The sequence below is a fragment of the Rhinopithecus roxellana genome, chromosome 11, assembly GCF_007565055.1.
Source record: "Rhinopithecus roxellana isolate Shanxi Qingling chromosome 11, ASM756505v1, whole genome shotgun sequence".
Lineage (NCBI taxonomy): Eukaryota > Metazoa > Chordata > Mammalia > Primates > Cercopithecidae > Rhinopithecus > Rhinopithecus roxellana.
This window is the reverse complement of record NC_044559.1, coordinates 106,402,260-106,421,359: the sequence shown is the minus strand read 5'-3', so window position 1 is coordinate 106,421,359 and position 19,100 is coordinate 106,402,260. Positions and strand designations below refer to the sequence as shown.

The window sequence follows — 19,100 nt, the reverse complement described above, 5'->3', positions numbered from 1 at the left end:
GCCAGATGATAATTAATGAAAACAGAAACCATGATATTAAATACTATAGTATTATTGTTGTATTCAGCTAGCTTTACAATTGTGGCACAGTAGTAGTACCTAACATTACTTTCTAAATATGTTTACTGGGCCAGGCGCGGTGGCTCATGCCTGTAATCCCAGCACTCTGGGAGGCCTAGGCGGGCGGATCACCTGAGCTTGAGAGTTTGAGACCAGCCTGACCAACATGCAGAAACCCCGTCTCTACTAAAAATACAAAATTAGCCGGGCATGGTGACGCATGCGTGTAATCCCAGCTACTCGGGAGGCTGAGGCAGAAGAATCGTTTGAACCCGGGAGGTGGGGGTTGTGGTGAGCTGAGATTGCACCATTGCACTCCAGCCTGGGCAACAAGAGCGAAACTCCATCTCTAAATAAATAAATATGTTTATTGTGAAATATAATTCATATAATGTAGAAAGACATGAATTGAAAAGTACGCCTTCCTCTCTAAGACTCTGCATTTAGAACAGAGAAAAATATTTAACTAATAGCCAAAAACTTCGCATTGGTCTATGACATAAAATTACAAATTCAAAAAGTTCTGCAAATTGTTAACAGGGTTAATATGAAGAAAAACCACACCTACTAGTCAAATTGCTGAAAACCGAAGATAGAAAAGAAATCTAAAAAGCAGCCAGAGAAATAACACATTAAATACAAGAAAGAGTTCAGCAACTGGAATGACTTTTTTCTCACAAGCTGGAAAGAAGGTCCAATATGAATATAAAAAAGAGAACCTTATATAATGGAATAGCAAATAAAAAGGTAGAAAATATATATGTATTAAAATAAATAAAGAGAAATTATTTCACAATTGACTGTATTCTTTATTTTCTGTCCCTTCATATCAAAAGTTTTCAAAAGGCTTCAGCTGGTAGACCCTATGAGTGTGTGGCATTAGGCACCCCAGCCTAGAATTTTGTTTTTGTTTTTTGGCTTTTTTTTTTTTTTTTTTTTTTTTTTGATACGGAGTCTGGCTCTCTCGCCCAGGCTGGAGTGCAGTGGCACGATATCAGGTCACTGCAGCCTTTGCCTCCTGGGTTCAAGCAATTCTCCTGTCTCAGCCTCCCGAGTAGCTGGAACTACAGGCGCACACCACCACGCCCGGCTAATTTTCGTATTTTTTAGTAGAGACGGGGTTTCACCATATTGGTCAGGCTGGTCCTGAACTCCTGACCTCAGGTGATCCACCCACCTCGGCCTCCCAAAGTGCTGGAATTACAGGCGTGAGCCACCCCGCCTGGCCCGGATTTTTTTTTTTTTTTAGTATACCCAAATCCGCAGTCATTAAGTGACAAGACTTTTGTTTTCAACAATACGAACTACTTAAAATCACTACTTAAAATCTGGATATTATATTTTTCTCTGGTTTGAAAGATCAAAAGTTAATTAATTCATATTCAATAGCTCCCCTTCCACTACATGGCTCCTACACGGAAAAAAAAAATTGGCTAAATAAACAACACCAGAACCAAAAAGTGAAAAGAGGTAAGCCGGGGCTTCGTGGCTCTCTGCAGAAGGCGTCTCCAGCCGGGGCCCAGCGCACGTACCATTCTTCGGCAAACTCTGGATCACCTTCACTGCCGCCTCAAACCTGGTCTCGTGCACGGATCTCGTGTCCGCCATCTCCAGCTGCCAACGTCGGCCCCGGTCCCAAGGTCTGTCGGCGGGAATCAGGCAGCAGCAGCACCAGCTTTCCCAAGAGCCTGCATGAAACTGGAACATGGAGTGCAGCCGCGGATCAACATGCCCAAAGGGAGGAGGCCCGGGAGCGAAGCGGGTCAGTTCGTTCCCCTTTGCCCTGCCCTATCCAGGCCACACGGATCGAAGCGGCCAGGCTCCTTCCTCCTCCCCCGGGGCGTGACTAAGGCCACGAATCCGGCCCGCGACGACAGCAAAACAACTCACCGAGAGGAAGAGCATGTCTAGCAGAAGACAGAGGGGGTCCGGGCACCGGTGGCCGCGGAGCCGCTCTCCCACCCTGGGGACCCTGGCGGAGCAGCCACACCCCCCATTCCGCCGGAGTCCGTCTGTCAGTCCGTGCCCTCCCCACAGCCCCGCCCCAGAGTCACCGGAGGATCCACTGGCGTCGCCGCCGCAGCAGCAGTGCAGCAAACCCCACCCACTCGACCCGCCGCCGCGGCGAGGACGCGCGCGGTCCGTCTGTCCCCAGAGGAGGGTCCGGGAAGCGAGGAAAGGAAAGAGGGAGAGAGAACCTTCCAGGGGGCCACAGTTCAGGGTCGGTGCGGGGAGCACGCTGTGCGCGCTTTTGTTCACAAGGGGGAAACCGAGGCCGGACCTGTGTGTCCGCTCTGGCAGCCGGGTGGACGAAGTGCGCGCTGGGGATGCGCCGTTGGGTTCTGCGCCTGGGCCCAAAGCTGCACTCGACGGCACCGCTGGGCAACAAAAATGACTCTGCGGTCCCCAGCGCCTGCACTCTCCTAAGTTAAGGTTTGAGGAAGGTAATGGGGCCTAAGCAAAGGGCTTTAAGTCGGGGCAGGTTCTGTGCGAAACTCCAGTACTGCCATTTAAATTATGTGACCTAGGGCAAGTCACTTAGCCTCTCCAGTGGCAATCGTGACACCACTCTAAAGGGTAGATGGAGAAAAGCATTGGAGACCTTGGATGGAGGTGTTCAGCAGTCCTTGGCCCGCAGGTCTTCGACAGTTTTCGCCGCCCTGAGCCAAGAACGTCCGAGGAGCAGCCTAAGGAGAGGGGAGGTCGTCGGCTCCTAAACTGGGCTGGGACGGAGGGCAACTTCCCCTCTACTACCCTTTCCACCCAGCCCCAGGGAGCCAGGCACCTCCCGCCGGATTTAATAGGAGACTGGACTTGGGGACGGCTGGGCACAGTGGCTCACGCCTGTAATCTCGACACTTTGAGAAGCCGAGTAGGGAGGATCGCTTGAGGACAGGAGTTCAAGACGAGCCTGGGCAATATGGCGATACCCTGGCTCTATTTAAGAAACCAATAATTTAAAAAAATAAAATAAAAATAGGATACTGGGCGTGGAGGGAGGGGCGAATAAGAGTATGGGTCGTCAATCCTAGATAGGGGGTACCCTGGGCCTTCAACTTACTAGCGCAACCCCCAGCGTCCTTAGGCATTTGGGAAGTGCCCCAGGCCCAGCGTTGGTGTGGGGACTGACTAGGTTGTTGGGGGTGGAGTCCTGGGGCCCGGAAATCCCAAAGTCTCCCGGATGGAAGAGTCGTTTTTGTCAGTTCGGGGATGGGTTAGGAGGGTTACTAGTAAAAATATAGGCGCAGATCATAAGTTACTCTTCCCTCAGAGCCGCGGCGCCGGCATTTACCTTGGTATTGCCGGGCAAGGCCTGTCCGGTAACGTCCCCGACGCCCGCCCCTCGCCCTGCCCTGCGGGCTTATGGGAAATGTAGTCCCCCGCTCTGCTGCGCTTCCGGACACCTCCCAGCGGTGGGCGGTGTTCCTGCTAGCTCTTCCGGTTCGGCGTCTCTGTCCGGCGGACGCAGCCGCCGTGCTACGCCAAGCCCTGCTTCCTAGCCGGTTGCGTTTCGTGTTATTTCGAAATGCCACATCCGCTTCCAGCTTAGGGGACAGTCGCTCAGTGGTGTCTTGAGACTGCGGCGGTGTCTGAAATTGTGGCTTCTCCAGCGCCCTCCGGAGGCTTTGCTTCGGGTTCGTCTAATGCAACACGGGGAATCATTTGATCGTGAACGTTTCACATTTCTTTGTCTTCAAAAGTGAAGAGGACATTTTGTAAAATTACCACACAAAGATGAGCAATAGATTAGAGAACCAACTTTGGGTTGTAAATGCTAAATAATTCCAAATGGTAATGTATGAGTGGCTAAGAAGCAGTGACACCTAACGCGTATTATTTTATTCCATAAAAGGAACAAACCTAAATTGAAGAAATATTCATTTCCCCCTTATTGGATTTAATAGAATCCTTTTCATTTTTAATGGGAAATAATAAATGTGACCTATAGATGTTTCATTTGTTTAAAAATAAATCGCCCTCTTTAGGGTGATCTCTGATGGGATTGAGGAAAATGAGCGGGTTTGGGGTTATCTAGGCCCAAAGTCCAGTTTGGATTTGCCGTCAGTTCACGGTGTGACACCGTCAAGAAACAGGCTCTGAAATATTTGGTTTTCTCCAATAAAGAATGAAATTACCTAGCACGTAGTAGCCCTCAATATTTTTGTATTTCCTCTTTTTTGATACTTAGCTGAGCAATAAATATTGGACAGCAGTACGAGGGAAGGATCTGAATCAGGCAAGGAGGACGGGCACTGCCCAGGAGGAAAAAGCAACAGGAAAGTGTGCTGAGCAGGTGCCTTGGCGGGGGAGAGAGGGAACGGAAATGTCTTCACACACACCCACAGAGAGAGAGAGAGAGAGAATGAAGTTTCTGTCTCTTATGTGATGTGTGAGTGGATGGACACATTGTCCTCAGCTTTAAGGGCAATTCAGGGTGATCTGTCTTAAAATCGACGCTCTGTGGAATGAGAAAAATGTGCCCTGCAGGGCATGCCCACTGCGTGTGCTGGGAGGCTCTGCTACATCAAATGGGCAGATGCGCCGTCTTCACAGAGGCCCCAAGCCTGGGTGTGAGCCAAGGCTGCTTCGAACATGTCCGCTATCTAAGGTGAGTCCCAGCAGGGGTCATTTATTTAAGAACCCTGGTGCTTTCCATGGTTGATTTGCTGGTAAATGACAGATGTGAGTGTAGTAAACACGTCTTGCCTCCCCACTGCACCCACCATCCTGTGCATCATGGAAATCTGTCTCCATGATCAGCGGCCATGTGTGATGGGGTGGAAGGGACAGTCTCCAGAGACAGAATCCTGGGACCATCCCTGACTTCGCAACTTACTGGCTTTCTTGCCACATTATTTAGTTTTTTCAAGCCGTAATTTCCTTAAAATGGTGAATATTATCAATCCCTATCCCATAGGAAATTTGGATCACATGAGTTCATTCAAGTAAAGTGTATCATTAGCAGGCCATAACACAGGCAGGAAGAAGGAAATACAATAATTGTGTGTGTGTGGTGGGGTGTCACATCTTCATAAAATTCAACCCTACTCCCATTTCAGTCACTTGTCAGGAGGAAAGCCAAGAAGCCAATTCTGAGAGTTTAGTGTGACATCAGTGTCTAGGTCATCTAAATCAGGCCATCTTTCTGCCATACCTGTCTAAGTCCTGTAGCAATTAACACAGCAGAGCTATATTTACATAAGTAACCTTATAGTCTCTGTGTATATGCTGGGCAGAGCTGATTCATTTCACAGATCATTTGCACTTGTTATAGAGCTCCTTCAATACTAACACCCAAACATGTTGGACAAAGAAGAGAAGACAGACACTTTTCTTTTGTTGCTTGTTTTCTGCTGATTTTGTAATACTATATTTTCAACTTCTTAGCGACATTGGCCCCATATTAAAGGCCTATGTCACACACCCTGTTGTGAATTAAAAGTCTTTTTTACAGTTGCCCTTGCAATGATAAACTTCTATTTGCATTGAAAGTAATGTTATTGCCCTTTCCATATAAAATTGTACTCATAGATCATTTTAAAGTAATACTTTTTTTTTCTTAAAGAGATAAAATTGGAAAATAAAGTGGTAATAGTGTGTTTAATTTATAAGTAAACCCTAGGAACACAATTTATTTTACTTTGTTATTATCACAAAACTATAAAAATTATCTTGTTTTTAACAGATTCCGATTATTAACAAATCCTATTTGTATCCTATTTATTTGTCGCCTATGTGAAAGTCCTCTTTTTCTTCTTGCGAGAGACCTAAATTGTGATGATCAAATTGAATGGTATAAACAAGCAATTCGATGATTAATTTGCTACACCCTACTCCGAAATATGAGACATATTCAAGGCCAAGGTTATCAATAAAATACAGGCAGAAGTTATGCAGAATGAAAAATAAGGCATACACCTGTGTAATCCTCAAGTCTGTTTTTTTCTTCTTGTTTTCTCACATTCAAGTCACCAAAATTTTATTGCTTATTACATGACAAGAAATACAATGTTGGACATAAAATGAATAAAGGAAATTATCCTTAAGAAATTTACAATGTGGAGAAAAATATGCAGTAATATAACACTATAATGCAATATAATCCAATGCATATCATACAGTGCAATGAATTCTATGAAAGATCTATTAATAAAATGCTTGGGGAAAACAGAGGAGGTATAGTGACTCCTGATCCTGGCTTCTGGAGAAAACCAGAAAAGACTAGAGAGGAGGAAGCATATTTACTGACCTTGAGGAACAAGGAGGATACATTCTGTGGGAAAGAGGTGGGCTGGGCGCAGTGTCTCACATCTGTAATCTGAGCACTTTGGGAGGCCAGGGCAGGAGGATCGCTTGCACCTAGGAGTTTGAGGCTACAGTGAGTTATGATCACACCACTGCACTCCAGCCTGGCCAGTAGAGCAAGGCCTATCACTACCAAAAAAAAAAGTTAGGCATTCCATATAGACCACATGCAAAGGCAGAGGAGGAACTGAGTTTTGGGAGATAAAGAGGATTTGGAAGGAACATAGAAGGTATGACAAATATTAGTGAGATAAGAATTCAGGCCGGGCACGGTGGCTCACACCTGTAATCCCAGCACTTTGGGAGGCCGAGGTGGGCGGATCATGAGGTCAGGAGATCGAGACCATCCTGGCTAACACGGTGAAACCCCATCTCTACTAAAAATACAAAAAGAAATTAGCTGGGCATAGTGGCAGGTGCCTGTAGTCCCAGCTACTTGGGAGGCTGAAGCAGGAGAATGGCGGGAACCCAGGAGGCGGAGCTTGCAGTGAGCCCGAGATCGCGCCACTGCACTCTAGCCTGGGTGACAGAGCGGGACTCCGTCTCAAAAAAAAAAAAAAAAGGATTTGGAATAAAATTGGAGGCACCATGTCAGAAATTCAGACGTTAACATGGAGGCTTTAGGGAGCCATTACCTAAATTTAAACAGGGCTGTGGTGATAATGTTTTCTAAAAAAAGCAACACAACAAAATTGAGAGCACTTGGGAGGAAGAATTTGGAAATGGCAGAACCACCGTAAAGGTGGAAAATATTTACTTTTGACTAAATTCCTATATTGAGGCATGTTAAATAGAGAATTCATGAGTGTGTGTTTTTAATAGAGCCTAAGCTTCTTGAATTATTATTCACTTTAGTTAGAATCACTGCAGTTCAATGCATAAAATTAAGACAAAAAGACAAAACAGATACATTGAAAGTTAAGATAACCGAACAAGTAGATTATTCTTTTAGTGTCTCGTAGACTTCTCAAGATGATCAAGAAGTCTACTATGTCACTGTCAGTGCACAATATATAATAAACTAATGATTTTTTTTTCCACCAAGAACAATGGTATTGTAAAATCTCCACCCCCTGAGGATATGTTTTCAGGTCTGGGTGACTAGACTGGGAAACACGGGAGGGAATCATGGCCCTGTGCTTCCTCGGCTCGCTGCCTCTGTGGACTCGTGGGCCGCTGGCTTCAGTCCCACTTTTCTTTCTGATGGCCCTTGTTGTTTATGCTAAGTATTTTTGCAGGAGGCCTGAGGCGGGCTGGGGTCACTCTGTGTTCTCCTCCTATGGCAGGGCTTCACTCTCCTCCCCTTTCTCTGTTGGGGCTTCGCTGTCCCCAGGGTCCCTGTTGAGGATCTCGTCCTCATTAGATGACTTCTTGTGCAGCTTCCATGCCTGGTATTTACTCTTGTGGCGTGGAGAGGTTTGTACATATCTTTAAGCCAGAGCAGCTGTCTGAGTGAGAAAGATCCAACGTGAGTCTCACTCCGCGAAGAGTATCTCCTCTATGGCAGAAATCTGAAAATGCCCCTTGAGAAGCCTTCATCTTCTTGTGATGACCTTCGGTGAGAATAAACCTCAATGAGGCAGAAGACTAGAATTAAAGTTGTTAGTATTTCAGTCACAAATATTGCCAAGATGAGTTTGTTGTTATAGCCATATCCTGGAACTTCTTTTGTGAGCTCACTTGACTTCTGCTCTTTCTGTTCATTCTGGGCTTCCATGCTCTCGTTGATATAGTTCTGTTTTCCACTGTTCCGTATCCATTCTGCCTTGAACACCTTTACTTCTTGCTGCTCACTGAGAAGCTTCATCAGGAGGCCTGTCCTGGAGATGAGCTTGGCACAGGTCAATTGCACGTGGGTCTCAGAGCAGTCCATCTTCAAGGTCCGGATAACATGAGAAATGAGCCTGCTCACATTGTTGTTGGGGATGAGGGATCGTAGCTGCTGGGTTAGTTGAATTTCAAACTGATCACCTGGGGACGAGAGCAATGAGTAATTGAAGCTTTGGGGCTCGGGGGACAGGTCAGTGCCCACGTTGTTGTATTCCCACTTTGTCTCCGTTTGTGTAATAGTTGGCCCTAAGTTGAACGCAGTCCCAGCGGAATCTGCCTCAGGAGGATGATTGTAGTTTGTGTTTTCAGAGATGGTGCCTTCTGGCATAGTAGTGTTTTCCATAAAAATGTTTTCTTCAAAGGCATTTCTTACAGTTGTGTTTTTTACGTTAGTGTTTTCTATAAAACGTTCTGAAGGAGCAAATATTTCCAGAAGAGCATTTTCCCGAGGGCTCGGATCTCCTTAAGATGAAAAAGCCCCTTGTGAAGGGGAATTCATAGGCTCTTCGCTGCAGAGAACGGAGGCCTCTTTGCGAGCATCGGTCTATCAAGATAACTTTTCTTTCTGAAGTTTGAACTCTTTTTTGGCCTTGGGTGTTCTGTGAGCCATGCGGGAGCGAGTTTTATGAAAGCAGTACTTTTTTCTGGAATGTACCATTGGTTTAGCAGTCTTCATATTTTTAACTCTAGCCTTTGCATTTTCTAAAATGAAAGTGGTGTAGGTTAAGTCTTTCGATCTGTCTCTGACCTGAGGTAGGGCTTTTGCAGAGGTGGAGGCAGAAGGCATGCCATGGAGAAGAGTTTCAGCACAAAGGAGACTGCTGCCTTATGCTCTTGGGTGAACGAAGGCTTGGAGTAGACGGTGTTTCCCATTAACTTCTCAGACCCCTGCTCTATGTGAGGCTGTTTCGGCTCCCTTGGGTTGGACTCCCGAGCCTTTTTTCTTTGGCAGTGTTCTCCGCAAATGTCTGGGTCCATCTTCCCTCCTGATGCTCTGCTTTCCCACCTGTTCCAAGTGCCTTTTCTGGATGCTCTTTGGGCCCATGAGGAGTCTGTTCACTCTCTGCAGGTTTTTGCCTACACTTTGAATCTTTGCCAGGCTGTTTTCCTGTAGCTGGATAGTTTCTAATTTCTTTTCAAATATTTGGCATTTAAATTTGTCCTAGAAAGCTGGACTGCATACGCATGAAAGTTTTTTGTTCCCTTTTAACTTCATCGATTTTTTTTTTTTTGTATTTCTGCATCTAACATATTTTCCAGCAAATACAGCTTTCTCAGTTTATTTTCATAAGTTGAGTTGTTGGATACAGGTTGAAGAGAGGGGCTCTTTGTACTGTTTTTCAAAATACCCAGGGGCCTATCTCCATCTTGCACATTTGAAGAAAGCAGTTTAATGAACGGTAACAACATTGATTTCACATCTAGATTTACTGCTCAGAAATAAGGCAAGATGTAACTTAGTGCACTGATAACATCCCTCTCGTCATTGGTGTCTAGATGTCCACTCCCAAAGACTGACAAGTTGATGCCGCTGCTATCTGAGGCCGTCTCCGGCTCAATAGTCAGCTCAGTGCTCGTGTGCTTCTTCGGGGCTTGTAACACCTTCATGAATGCTCCTTCTGGATTCCCTACAGATGCTCCTTCAGGACAATGTATGGTGTTTGTCAGACATGCACTGTTGCAGTGCAGCTTGACTGTCTTGCAGACAGCCTCAATGCTATTTGTAAAATGGCAGAGGCAGCAGACCACATGGCTAGGTAAGATCAGTTTCTCCAGTTCAACAATCATCATGAGAATGTTCTTAATTGTTGTAAATGGGACTTGCATTGCTCCCATGTCTAGATATTTTAATGCTGGCAGTTTAAAGAGATATGGATCTTCAACAGTTGTCAGAGGATTGCAATTGAGAATTAACTTGTGTAAGAACTGCATTCTGTGCCAGGCCTGAAATGTTCCAAAGCTCAGTTCTGTAAGTAAATTGCAACCAAGATTTATAAACTGCAAAAATGGTAGTGGTTCAAATGTATGTCTTTCAATAGACTGTATTTTATTGCAGGATAAATCTAAAAACTAGAGGGATACCAGGCCTTCAATGAATCCTTATGTAATTTAGTCAAATAATTTTAATTGAGAATTAGTTTCTCGGTCCAACTGTATGCTTTCCATACATTTCCATCAATTTAAGAAATATAGTTTCCTTGGAAATTTAAGATGGTGAAGGGTGCCATTGTAGGTGTTGGGCTCTAGCACAGGCACTTGGCAGAGCCTCTGTTTTGGGCTGAGATCAATACACAACAGCGTCTCATCTCCGCAGGTACAGAGCTCACATATGTTGGTGCTTGCGGAGGCCTTTTGTTCCTCTGGTGTAGTTAAAGCCTTATTTTGGGCATAACTTTCAGACTGAACCAATGAATCCTGAGTAGGTTCTAGCTCAGTAGGTGGACCTGTGACTTCAGTCAGTTTTCGATGCAGAGTCTGAACCTGGTCTGGACAAGGAACTGTAGTCTTCTTCAGGGCTATAGAATGTCCAATCTCTGTAGTGGGCTCTGGAGTGATGGCAAGCCCCAGGTCTGGAGGCTGAGTTGAGGTCTTCTCCATGGTTGGAGGCAGTTTAACCTCTGCAGTAGGTTCTGTAGTTATGGTAAGCTCCAGGTCCAGAGGTTGAACTGTGACTTAAGTCAGGTTTGAATGCTGAGCCTGACCCTTGTCTGAAGGTGGAAGTGTCACCTCAGGGAGTTCTGGAGGAGGAGCTGTAGTCGTCAGGGCTGTAGAAGGTTCAAAGTCTGTCGTGGATTCTGGAGTGATGGTAAGCCCCAGATCCAAAGGTTGAACTGTGGCTTGAGTCAGGTTTGAATGCTGAGTCTGAACCTGGTCTGGATGTGGAAGTGTCACTTTAGGGTGCTTGGGAGGAACTATAGTCTTCTTCAGGGGTGTAGAATGTCCAATCTCCATAGTGGGTTCTGGAGTGATGGTAAGTCCCAGGTCCAAAGGTTGAACTGTAACGCTGGGTGACATTGGATGCTGAGCTTGATCCTGACCTGGTGTTGGAATTGTTACGTCTTGATATACTGGAAGTTGGGGTACAAATTTTGTAGGATACTGAGTTGGGGTCTCCTGCATGGTAGGAGAAAGTTCAACCTCTGTTGTGGATTCTGTAGTGATGGTAAGTCCCCGGTCCAAAGGTTGAACTGTGGCTTGAGTCAGGTTTGAATGCTCTGGAGGTTAGGCTACAGCTACATTAGGGAGCTCTGGAGTCTGAGCTGGACCCTCCTCAGCAGTCTGTGGATGCTCAGCTGCAGCCTCCTGCTGGGTTGGAGAGGGATTCTCATTATTAATAGGTTCCGGAAATTGAACTGAAGTCTCTTGTTGAACTGCTAAAGGTAAAGCCTCTTCCAATGACTCTGGAGGCAGAGGTGGGCCCCCATGCTGGATAGCAGGAGGTTCTACATCATTACCTGGCCCTGAGAGCTGAGCTGTAGCCTCCTGGTGGACTGCAGAAGTTCCCACCTCTTCACTAGGCCCTGTTCCTATGGTGAGCTGCATGTCTGGAGGCTTAACAGAGACACTGGGCAAATCTGAATGCTGAGTCTGATGGTGACCTGGAGTTGAAACTGTGACTTCATGATGTTCTGGAGGCTGAGCTGGGGTCTCCTGCTGGGTCTGAGAAGATTCAACCTACCCAGAAGACTCAGAAGGCTGACCTGGCTGCCCCTGCTCACTGGGGGAAAGTTCAGGCTCTATTGGAGGACCTGGAGGCTCAGTTGGGGCTTCCTCTTGGTTTGCAGAAGGTTCCATCTCTTCTGGAGGCTAAGCTGAGGTCTCCTGCTGGGTCTGAGAAGATTCAACCTCCCCAGAAGACTCCGAAGGCTGAGCTGGCTGCTCCTGCTCACTGATGGAAAGTTCATGTGCCATAGGAGGACCTGGAGGCTCAGTTGGGGCCTCCTGCTGGGTCGCAGAATGTTCCACCTCCTCTGGAAACTGAATTGGGGCCTCCTGCTGGGCTTGGGAAGATTCTGTCTCATTGGTAGGCTCTGAAGTTATGGTAACCTCCACATCTGCAGGTTTAACTGTAATGTTGGGCAGGTTATAATGAGCTTGATCCTCACCTGGAGGTTGAACTGTCACCTCATGATTCGGTAGAGTTTGAGCTTGACTCTCCATAGAGTACTCTGGAGGCCGAGCTGGGGTCTCCTGCTGGGTTGAAGAAGGTTCTTCCTCCTCAGGGAGCTGTGGAAGCTGCGCTGGGGCTTCTTGCTGGAGTGAAGAGGACTGGATGTCTTCAAGGGTCTCTGGATTTTGAGTTTCAGGCTCTAGATGGAATTGAGAAAGTCCAACTTGCTCAGGGAGCCCTGGAGGCTCATCCAAGTTAACCCGGAGTTCTGGAGGCAGCTGCTGGGATACAGTGTGTCTATACTCAAATATTCAGCCTGCAAAGTCTGTTTCTGCTGCTGAGATTTGGATAATTGGTGTGGAATTCCAACAATCTTAGCAAGGCTCCAACGCTGAGCTAGATCTTTCTTCAGGTTCTTGGGCGAAACAATAAATTTGGTTGGTTTTGAAACCTTACTGTCTAGTAGAACAAGTATTTCATCTGCCTGATGACCTGCATCCCGATCTAGATCTGCAGTTTGAAACTTACTTTTGAGGTGAGGAGGCTGAACTAGGGTCTGGTTCTGATTCCCATTCACCATTGGAACCACCTCTGGGAGCCTTTCTTGTGGAGTCAGCTTGTCATTTAAATCCTGGTGTGCAGCGGAGAACTGCTCTGACCCCAGGGGCAGCTCTCCAGCTGAATCCATGTCCAGGTATGGAACCAAATTTTCAGACCATTCCTGGGGTGGGGCTGACATCTGCCAGGAAGCAGAGGGCCCCAGGTAATCCAAGTCCCCGGGGTCTGCCAGAGGAGTAGGTGCATGGGGAGATTCCCATGGGAGATGGGAGGAGCGGGAAGACCAGGGCTCAGGCAGCCCCAGGGGTGGCGGGGGAGGGGGGAATTACAGGTCAGTTGGAGCCAGTCCTTGACCTACTCCAGAGGCTGAACCTCCTTGACTAGTAACCATAATAGTTGCCACGTGAGAAGGGGCCCTGGGCCTCACAAACACAACCGGACATGACACATGCTGGCACCGCACAATGAGCGGCAGCCATTCTGGCAGCCCCAAGACCCTTGTGCCCCTTATAAGCGTGTGCCCCGCCCTGTCTTTATGACACCTTTATTTATGCCACCTTTATTAGGCTCCGGTCTAGATCTGCTCCATGTCACCATGGCAATCTGATGTCAAAATCGTGCCCAAGCACCCCTTCCCCCCCCCATCGCCGGAATACCCCTCCCCTCCCCTTGGTGAGGGAGGATTTGGGCCGCAGACCCCGGTGGTCCCAGGACTCCAGCGGCCTGCTGTGGTGGGGTAGGGTTGGGTGGGGGCAAGGTAGAGCTTCCCAAGGAAGTCATGGGACCTCTCCTGGGGATATTCAAAAGTGCTAGTCCAGTTCTGGCAGCCTGAACTCTTCCTCCTTCAAGGTGAAATCTGAGAGTACTCTTCCTTCCAGGGAGAGCAACTGACCTGTAATCCCAGCTACTCAGGAGGCTGAAGCAGGAGAATCTCCTGAACCTGAGAGGCAGAGGCCGCCCTGAGCCGAGATCACAACATTGCATTCCAGCCTGGAGTGCTGCTGTAGGTACTATGGCTCCTGAGGAGCAACTGGCTCCTCGTTGTCCTCTTCCAACTCCTCCGGGTAATCGGAGTCATCGTGGTCGTCCTCCCTCTCATCCTCCTAGTTGTCCTCACATTCCTGGGTCTCCTCGGCGTCACCGTCCTCCCTCCTCCTCGCTCTCGAGGTCATCGTATACCACTTTGTCGACAGCCCTCCAGGCCAGGTGGCTGTCCCCGCCTCGTCGCCCCGCTCCCCGCCGGCCTGGGACGCTGGGGCTGGGGGCTGCTGCTGGCGGCGGCTTCCTGTGGCTACTGCTGCCCACCCTGGGAGAGCTCAGCCGCTTCTTGGGCGCCAGGTCAGCCTGGCGGCGGCCCACCTGCCCCGGCTGCTACCGCGTTACCGCGAGCGGAGCCCCGGATGGGTTCCGACGCGGGCGGCGGCTGAGGCGGCTGCCGGGCCACGGCGCAGCGCTCCGCAGCGGGAGCTGCGGGCTACCTGGTCGGCCGGGGCCGCCGGCTCCTCAGGTTGGAGCCGAGGAGCGGGGAGAAGGGAAAGCGGGCGGGGAGGGGCGGGCCCAGTGGGGGCGGTGGGCCGGGTAGGGAGGCCCGAGGGGCCGGGCGGGTGGAGGGAGAAGGCTCAATCCTAATCGCTGGGGCCCTACTCTGGATCACCTTCAGCCACCATCTTGTTTCTTCCCGCTCAATATACTAATGATTCTTAAATCCCTGTAGGTTTCAAGAAAAAAATCTATATATATATATAGTCTTAATTTGACCGGGCCGGTGGCTGACGCCTGTAATCCTAGTACTTTGGGAGGCCGAGGCGGGTGGATCACGAGGTCAACAGATCAAGACCATCCTGGCCAACAAGGTGAAACTCCGTCTCTACTAAAAATACAAAAATTAGCGGGGTATGGTTGTGGGCACCAGCAGTCCCAGCTACTCCAGAGGCTGAGGCAGAAGGATCACTTGAATCTGGGAGCCGGAGGTTGTAGCTGAGGCACTGCACTCCGGCCTGGCCGCGGATGGAGACTCTGTCTAAAAAAAAAAAAGAAAAAAAAAAAAAAAAAAAAAAAACAAAAAAGAAGCAGTTGGACTCATGATGGAGCCCTGGGGAAACATTCTCAAGATGCAAGGGCGGCACTATGCCAAAGGAGACATTCTGAAAGCAGGAGGCATCATCTTTTATACATATTCAGTCACAGATCTTTATATAGTAGTTCTTCCTCCATAGGAAGAATCTACAGGAAAATAAGAGGTAGCAACAGTAGTGTCCCCAGTTACAAATGCGCCCAATAATCTTCTAAGGTTTTCTGTGATTCTTATCCCTGCAGCTCTGGGATCTGGAAGGCAGGCAAGTCCTGCTCTCTAAAGAAGATTATCTGTGGGGGGGCTTTAGATTCCTTGGGTCCAGTAACCAAAAGACAAGAAATACATCACCATTGGGGCAGGATTAATATACCCTGATCAGCAGGAGGAGGTGGGGCTGCTTTTCCACAGAAGCAGCAGAGATAGTCTCTCTTTCTCTCTCTCTCACTCACATACACACACACACAGACACACACACACACACACACACACACACACACACACACTCCCCACCCCCATACTCTCTCTCTCTCTTTTGTTATTAATTTCCTGCTGCAGTGCAGTGGCAGGATTTTGGCTCGTGGCAACCTCCGCCTCCTGGGTTCAAGCGTTTCTCCTGCCTCAGCCTCCCGAGTAGCTGGGACTACAGGCTCATGCCACCACACCGAGCTAATTTTTGTATATTCAGTAGAGATGGGGTTTCACCATGTTGGCCAGGATGGTCTCAATTTCTTGAGCTTGTGATCTGCCAGCCTTGGCCCCCCAAAGTGCTGGGATTACAGACATGAGCCACCGAGCCCACCCTGTCTTCCTTAATTCTATTGTGTGTTGAGAAGTTTGTTAACTTTTCCAAACAGTAGATTATTTACTTATAGGTTAGATGTATCTTCTTATAGTAATTTCACTTGGAGGATAAATTTTATTTTATTTTATTTATTTTTATTATACTTTAAGTTCTGGGATACATGTGCAGAACATGCAGGTTTGTTACATAGGTATACACGTGCCATGGTGGTTTGGTGCACCCATCAACCCATCATCTACATTAGGTATTTCTCCTAATGTTATCCCTCCTGTACTCCCCCACCCCCAGACAGGCTCCAGTATGTGGTGTTCCACTTCGTGTCCGTGTGTTCTCATTGTTCAACTCCCACTTATGAGTAGATGTATCTCAAAATAATAAAAGCTATTTATGACCAACCCACAGCCAATATCATACTGAATGGGCAAAAGCTGGGAGCATTCCATTTGAAAACTGACACAAGACAAGGATGCCCTCTCTCACCACGCCTATTCAACATAGTATTGGAAGTTCTGGCCAAGACAATCAGGCAAGAGAAAGAAATAAAGGGTATTCAAATAGGAAGAGAGGAAGTCAAATCGTCTCTGTTTGCAGATAACATGATTGTATATTTAGAAAACCCCATCGTCTCAGCCCAAAATCTCCTTAAGCTGATAAGCAACTTCAGCAAAGTCTTAGGATACAAAATCAGTGTTCAAAAAATCTCAAGCGTTCTTATACACCAAAAATAGCAATCCAAATCATGAGTGAACTCCCATTCACAATTGCTACAAAGAGAATAAAATACCAGCCGGGCGCGGTGGCTCAAGCCTGTAATCCCAGCACTTTGGGAGGCCGAGACGGGTGGATCACGAGGTCAGGAGTTCGAGACCATCCTGGCTAACACGGTGAAACCCCGTCTCTACTAAAAAATACAAAAAGCTAGCCAGGCGAGGTGGCTGGTGCCTGTAGTCCCAGCTACTCGGGAGGCTGAGGCAGGAGAATGGTGTAAACCCGGAAGGCAGAGCTTGCAGTGAGCTGAGATCTGGCCACTGCACTCCAGCCCGGGCGACAGAGCGAGACTCCATCTCAAAAAAAAAAAAAAAAAAAAAAAAAGAGGAAAAAAATACCTAGAAATACAACTTATAAGGGATGTGAAAGACCTCTTCAAGGAGAACTACAAACCACTGCTCAAGGAAGTAAGAGAGGACACAATGCTCATGAATAGGAAGAATCAATATCGTGAAAATGGCTATACTGCCCAAAGTAATTTATAGATTCAGTGCTATCCCCATCAAGCTACCATTGACTTTCTTCACAGAATTAGAAAAAACTACTTTAAATTTCTTACGGAACCAAAAAAGAGCCAGTATAGCTAAGACAATCCTGAGCAGAAAGAACAAAGCTGGAGGCATCACACTACCTAACTTCAAACTATACTACAAGAAGGATAAATTTTAAAAATGTGAAGCACAACAATTTTTTGTTGACCTTTAAAAAAGAAGTATATTTTTAATTTGGAAGGTACAGTGTTAGATATTTTTACTAAAATAACATAATTATTTGCACACTGTCTCATCTAATTACTCTGTTAGTTCCTATGAACCTGATTATAAACAAGCAATATTTCTTTTGGCATATTTATAAATTTTTATTTTTATATTTGAATAAATGTATTTAATTTAAAATTGTATATTTTTAAATTATAGACTCTACATTTACTCAATTTCTTCTCTCTTCTAATTGATAAACCTATTTCTGATTAGCATTTCTCTAGTTTATATAGCTACAATCACAGCTGTTTCCTATACTAATATAATCTTTTCTGCATATATACCGAGGGTGTCTTATTTACAATATAACATTGTAACAAAATATTTTAACAACCTAAGAGTTATTGTTTTGTAATTATGGAGTATAGTTTCTATTATTTTTCATTTTGTATTGTTGAAGATGCTTATTCTGTCTTTCATAATTTACGATACTTTCATTTTTTTTTTTTTTTTTTTTTTTTGAGACAGAGTTTTTATGCTGTTGCCCAGGCTATATACCAATTAGCATAAGCCGCTTTCTCACTGGTTGCAAGCCTAAGCTTCTCTGCAGGTAGAGGCTCATTTAGGCGAAACTATTCAATTCCTAACAACTTTTGCACTTTCAAAAAGAGAAGAAAAGAACCCAAAACAGGCCAGGCGCTGTGGCTCACACCTGTAATCCCAGCACTTTGGGAGGCCTAGGTGGGCAGATCACTTGAGGTCAGGATTTCCAGACTAGCCTCACCAATATGGTGAATGTACAAAAATTAGCTGGGCAAGGTGGCGCATGCTAGTAATCCCAGCTACTCAGGAAGCTGAGGCGGGAGGATGTCTTGAATGCGGGAGGATCTCTTGAACCCTGGAGGCAAAGGTGAGCTGGGCGGCAGAGGTTGCAGTGAGCGGAGATAGTGCCACTGCACTCCAGCCTAGGTACAGAGCCAGACTCCATTCGCCAACCTCCAAAAAACCGAAAATAAAGCACAAATATCTATGCCTCATATCCCTACATGTTTGCAGGAAGGTTCTGCTTTGAACTGTATCCGTATAATGACAGGTGATATCCTGACATTCCACATTTGCCTCTTTGGCATCCGGAAAAGAATCCAGTTTTAATTCCGAAATATCCCATCATCCTAAATGTTCCGGCACTGGTCCCTAAGCACCGTGTCCCCCACACCAAGATAGTGCTTTCTTCCCTACCCACCCCCGCCTCAGTATTCCCACTCCCTTATCCCTCACTGGTTTTCCAGTTGGGACTCTTGCTGGTAGGGTGTCTAGAAGTGGGGTCAAAACCATCTTAATGGACAAAAGTAAAAGCCATTTTAAAAAGAGCTACTTGGGGAGCTCAGGTGGGAGGACTGCTTGAGCCCAGGAGATGGAGGCTGCAGTGAGCCATGATCGTGCCACTGCACCCAGCCTGGGCAACAGTGGGGACCCCCTGTTGCAAAAGAAAAAAAAGAAAATGAAGAAACTACATATTAACATCTAACTATTGTGACCAGAGCAGAACTTGAAAGTAATTCAGAGCTTTGTGAATGTTTATTTTTAGAGAAAGGAAAAGAAATCAGGTTGTTCAAATACAGATAATTGAAAAAAATAGTAAAAATATAACAAAAAAATGTCAAAAGTTGAAGAGTAAATGAGTTGACTCTTTTAAAGCAATAATAATAAACAAGCAAAAATCAATACAAATTAAATTTGGAAATTACAAAGGCAGGATACAGTAATAAATATTTATTAAACAAAAAAGGTTTTAAAAAATTAAAATGAAATACTATGCACAATTGTTTAGCAATATACTATATGTGAAGGTGTATTTAAATAAATTGGCATTTTCCACACAAATTAAAA

General features: G+C 46.4%; 2 protein-coding genes and 1 pseudogene across 19 annotated transcripts in view; 1 reads left to right on the top strand and 2 right to left on the bottom strand.

Moving 5' to 3' along the window:
* Window positions 1-3,428, bottom strand: part of ACBD5 (acyl-CoA binding domain containing 5) — a 61,397-nt gene extending 57,969 nt beyond the window's left edge. For 5 of the 16 annotated variants that reach the window (XM_010381417.2, XM_010381426.2, XM_010381418.2 and 2 more), the window contains exons 1-2: window positions 1,951-2,148; window positions 1,593-1,758 (exon numbers count right to left, since the gene is read on the bottom strand). In XM_010381417.2, the coding sequence (XP_010379719.1) occupies window positions 1,593-1,758; window positions 1,951-1,965 (181 nt within the window). In that variant the 5' untranslated portion in view covers window positions 1,966-2,148. The other 11 variants (XM_010381419.2, XM_010381424.2, XM_030940566.1 and 8 more) reach the window with 9 other exon arrangements.
* A 921-nt stretch (window positions 3,429-4,349) lies between these two features.
* Window positions 4,350-19,100, top strand: part of LOC115900362 (armadillo repeat-containing protein 4-like) — a 71,956-nt gene continuing 57,205 nt past the window's right edge. For both annotated transcript variants that reach the window (XR_004060006.1, XM_030940568.1), the window contains exon 1: window positions 4,350-4,669. Coding sequence is in view for 1 of the 2 variants with exons in the window: in XM_030940568.1 (XP_030796428.1) it covers window positions 4,527-4,669 (143 nt within the window). In the remaining variant the exon portion in view is untranslated. The remainder of the gene's footprint in view (window positions 4,670-19,100) is intronic.
* Window positions 7,574-13,344, bottom strand: LOC104676575 (annotated as a pseudogene). The gene has a single exon (XR_004060005.1). The product of XR_004060005.1 is annotated as a leucine-rich repeat-containing protein 37A3 pseudogene (transcript).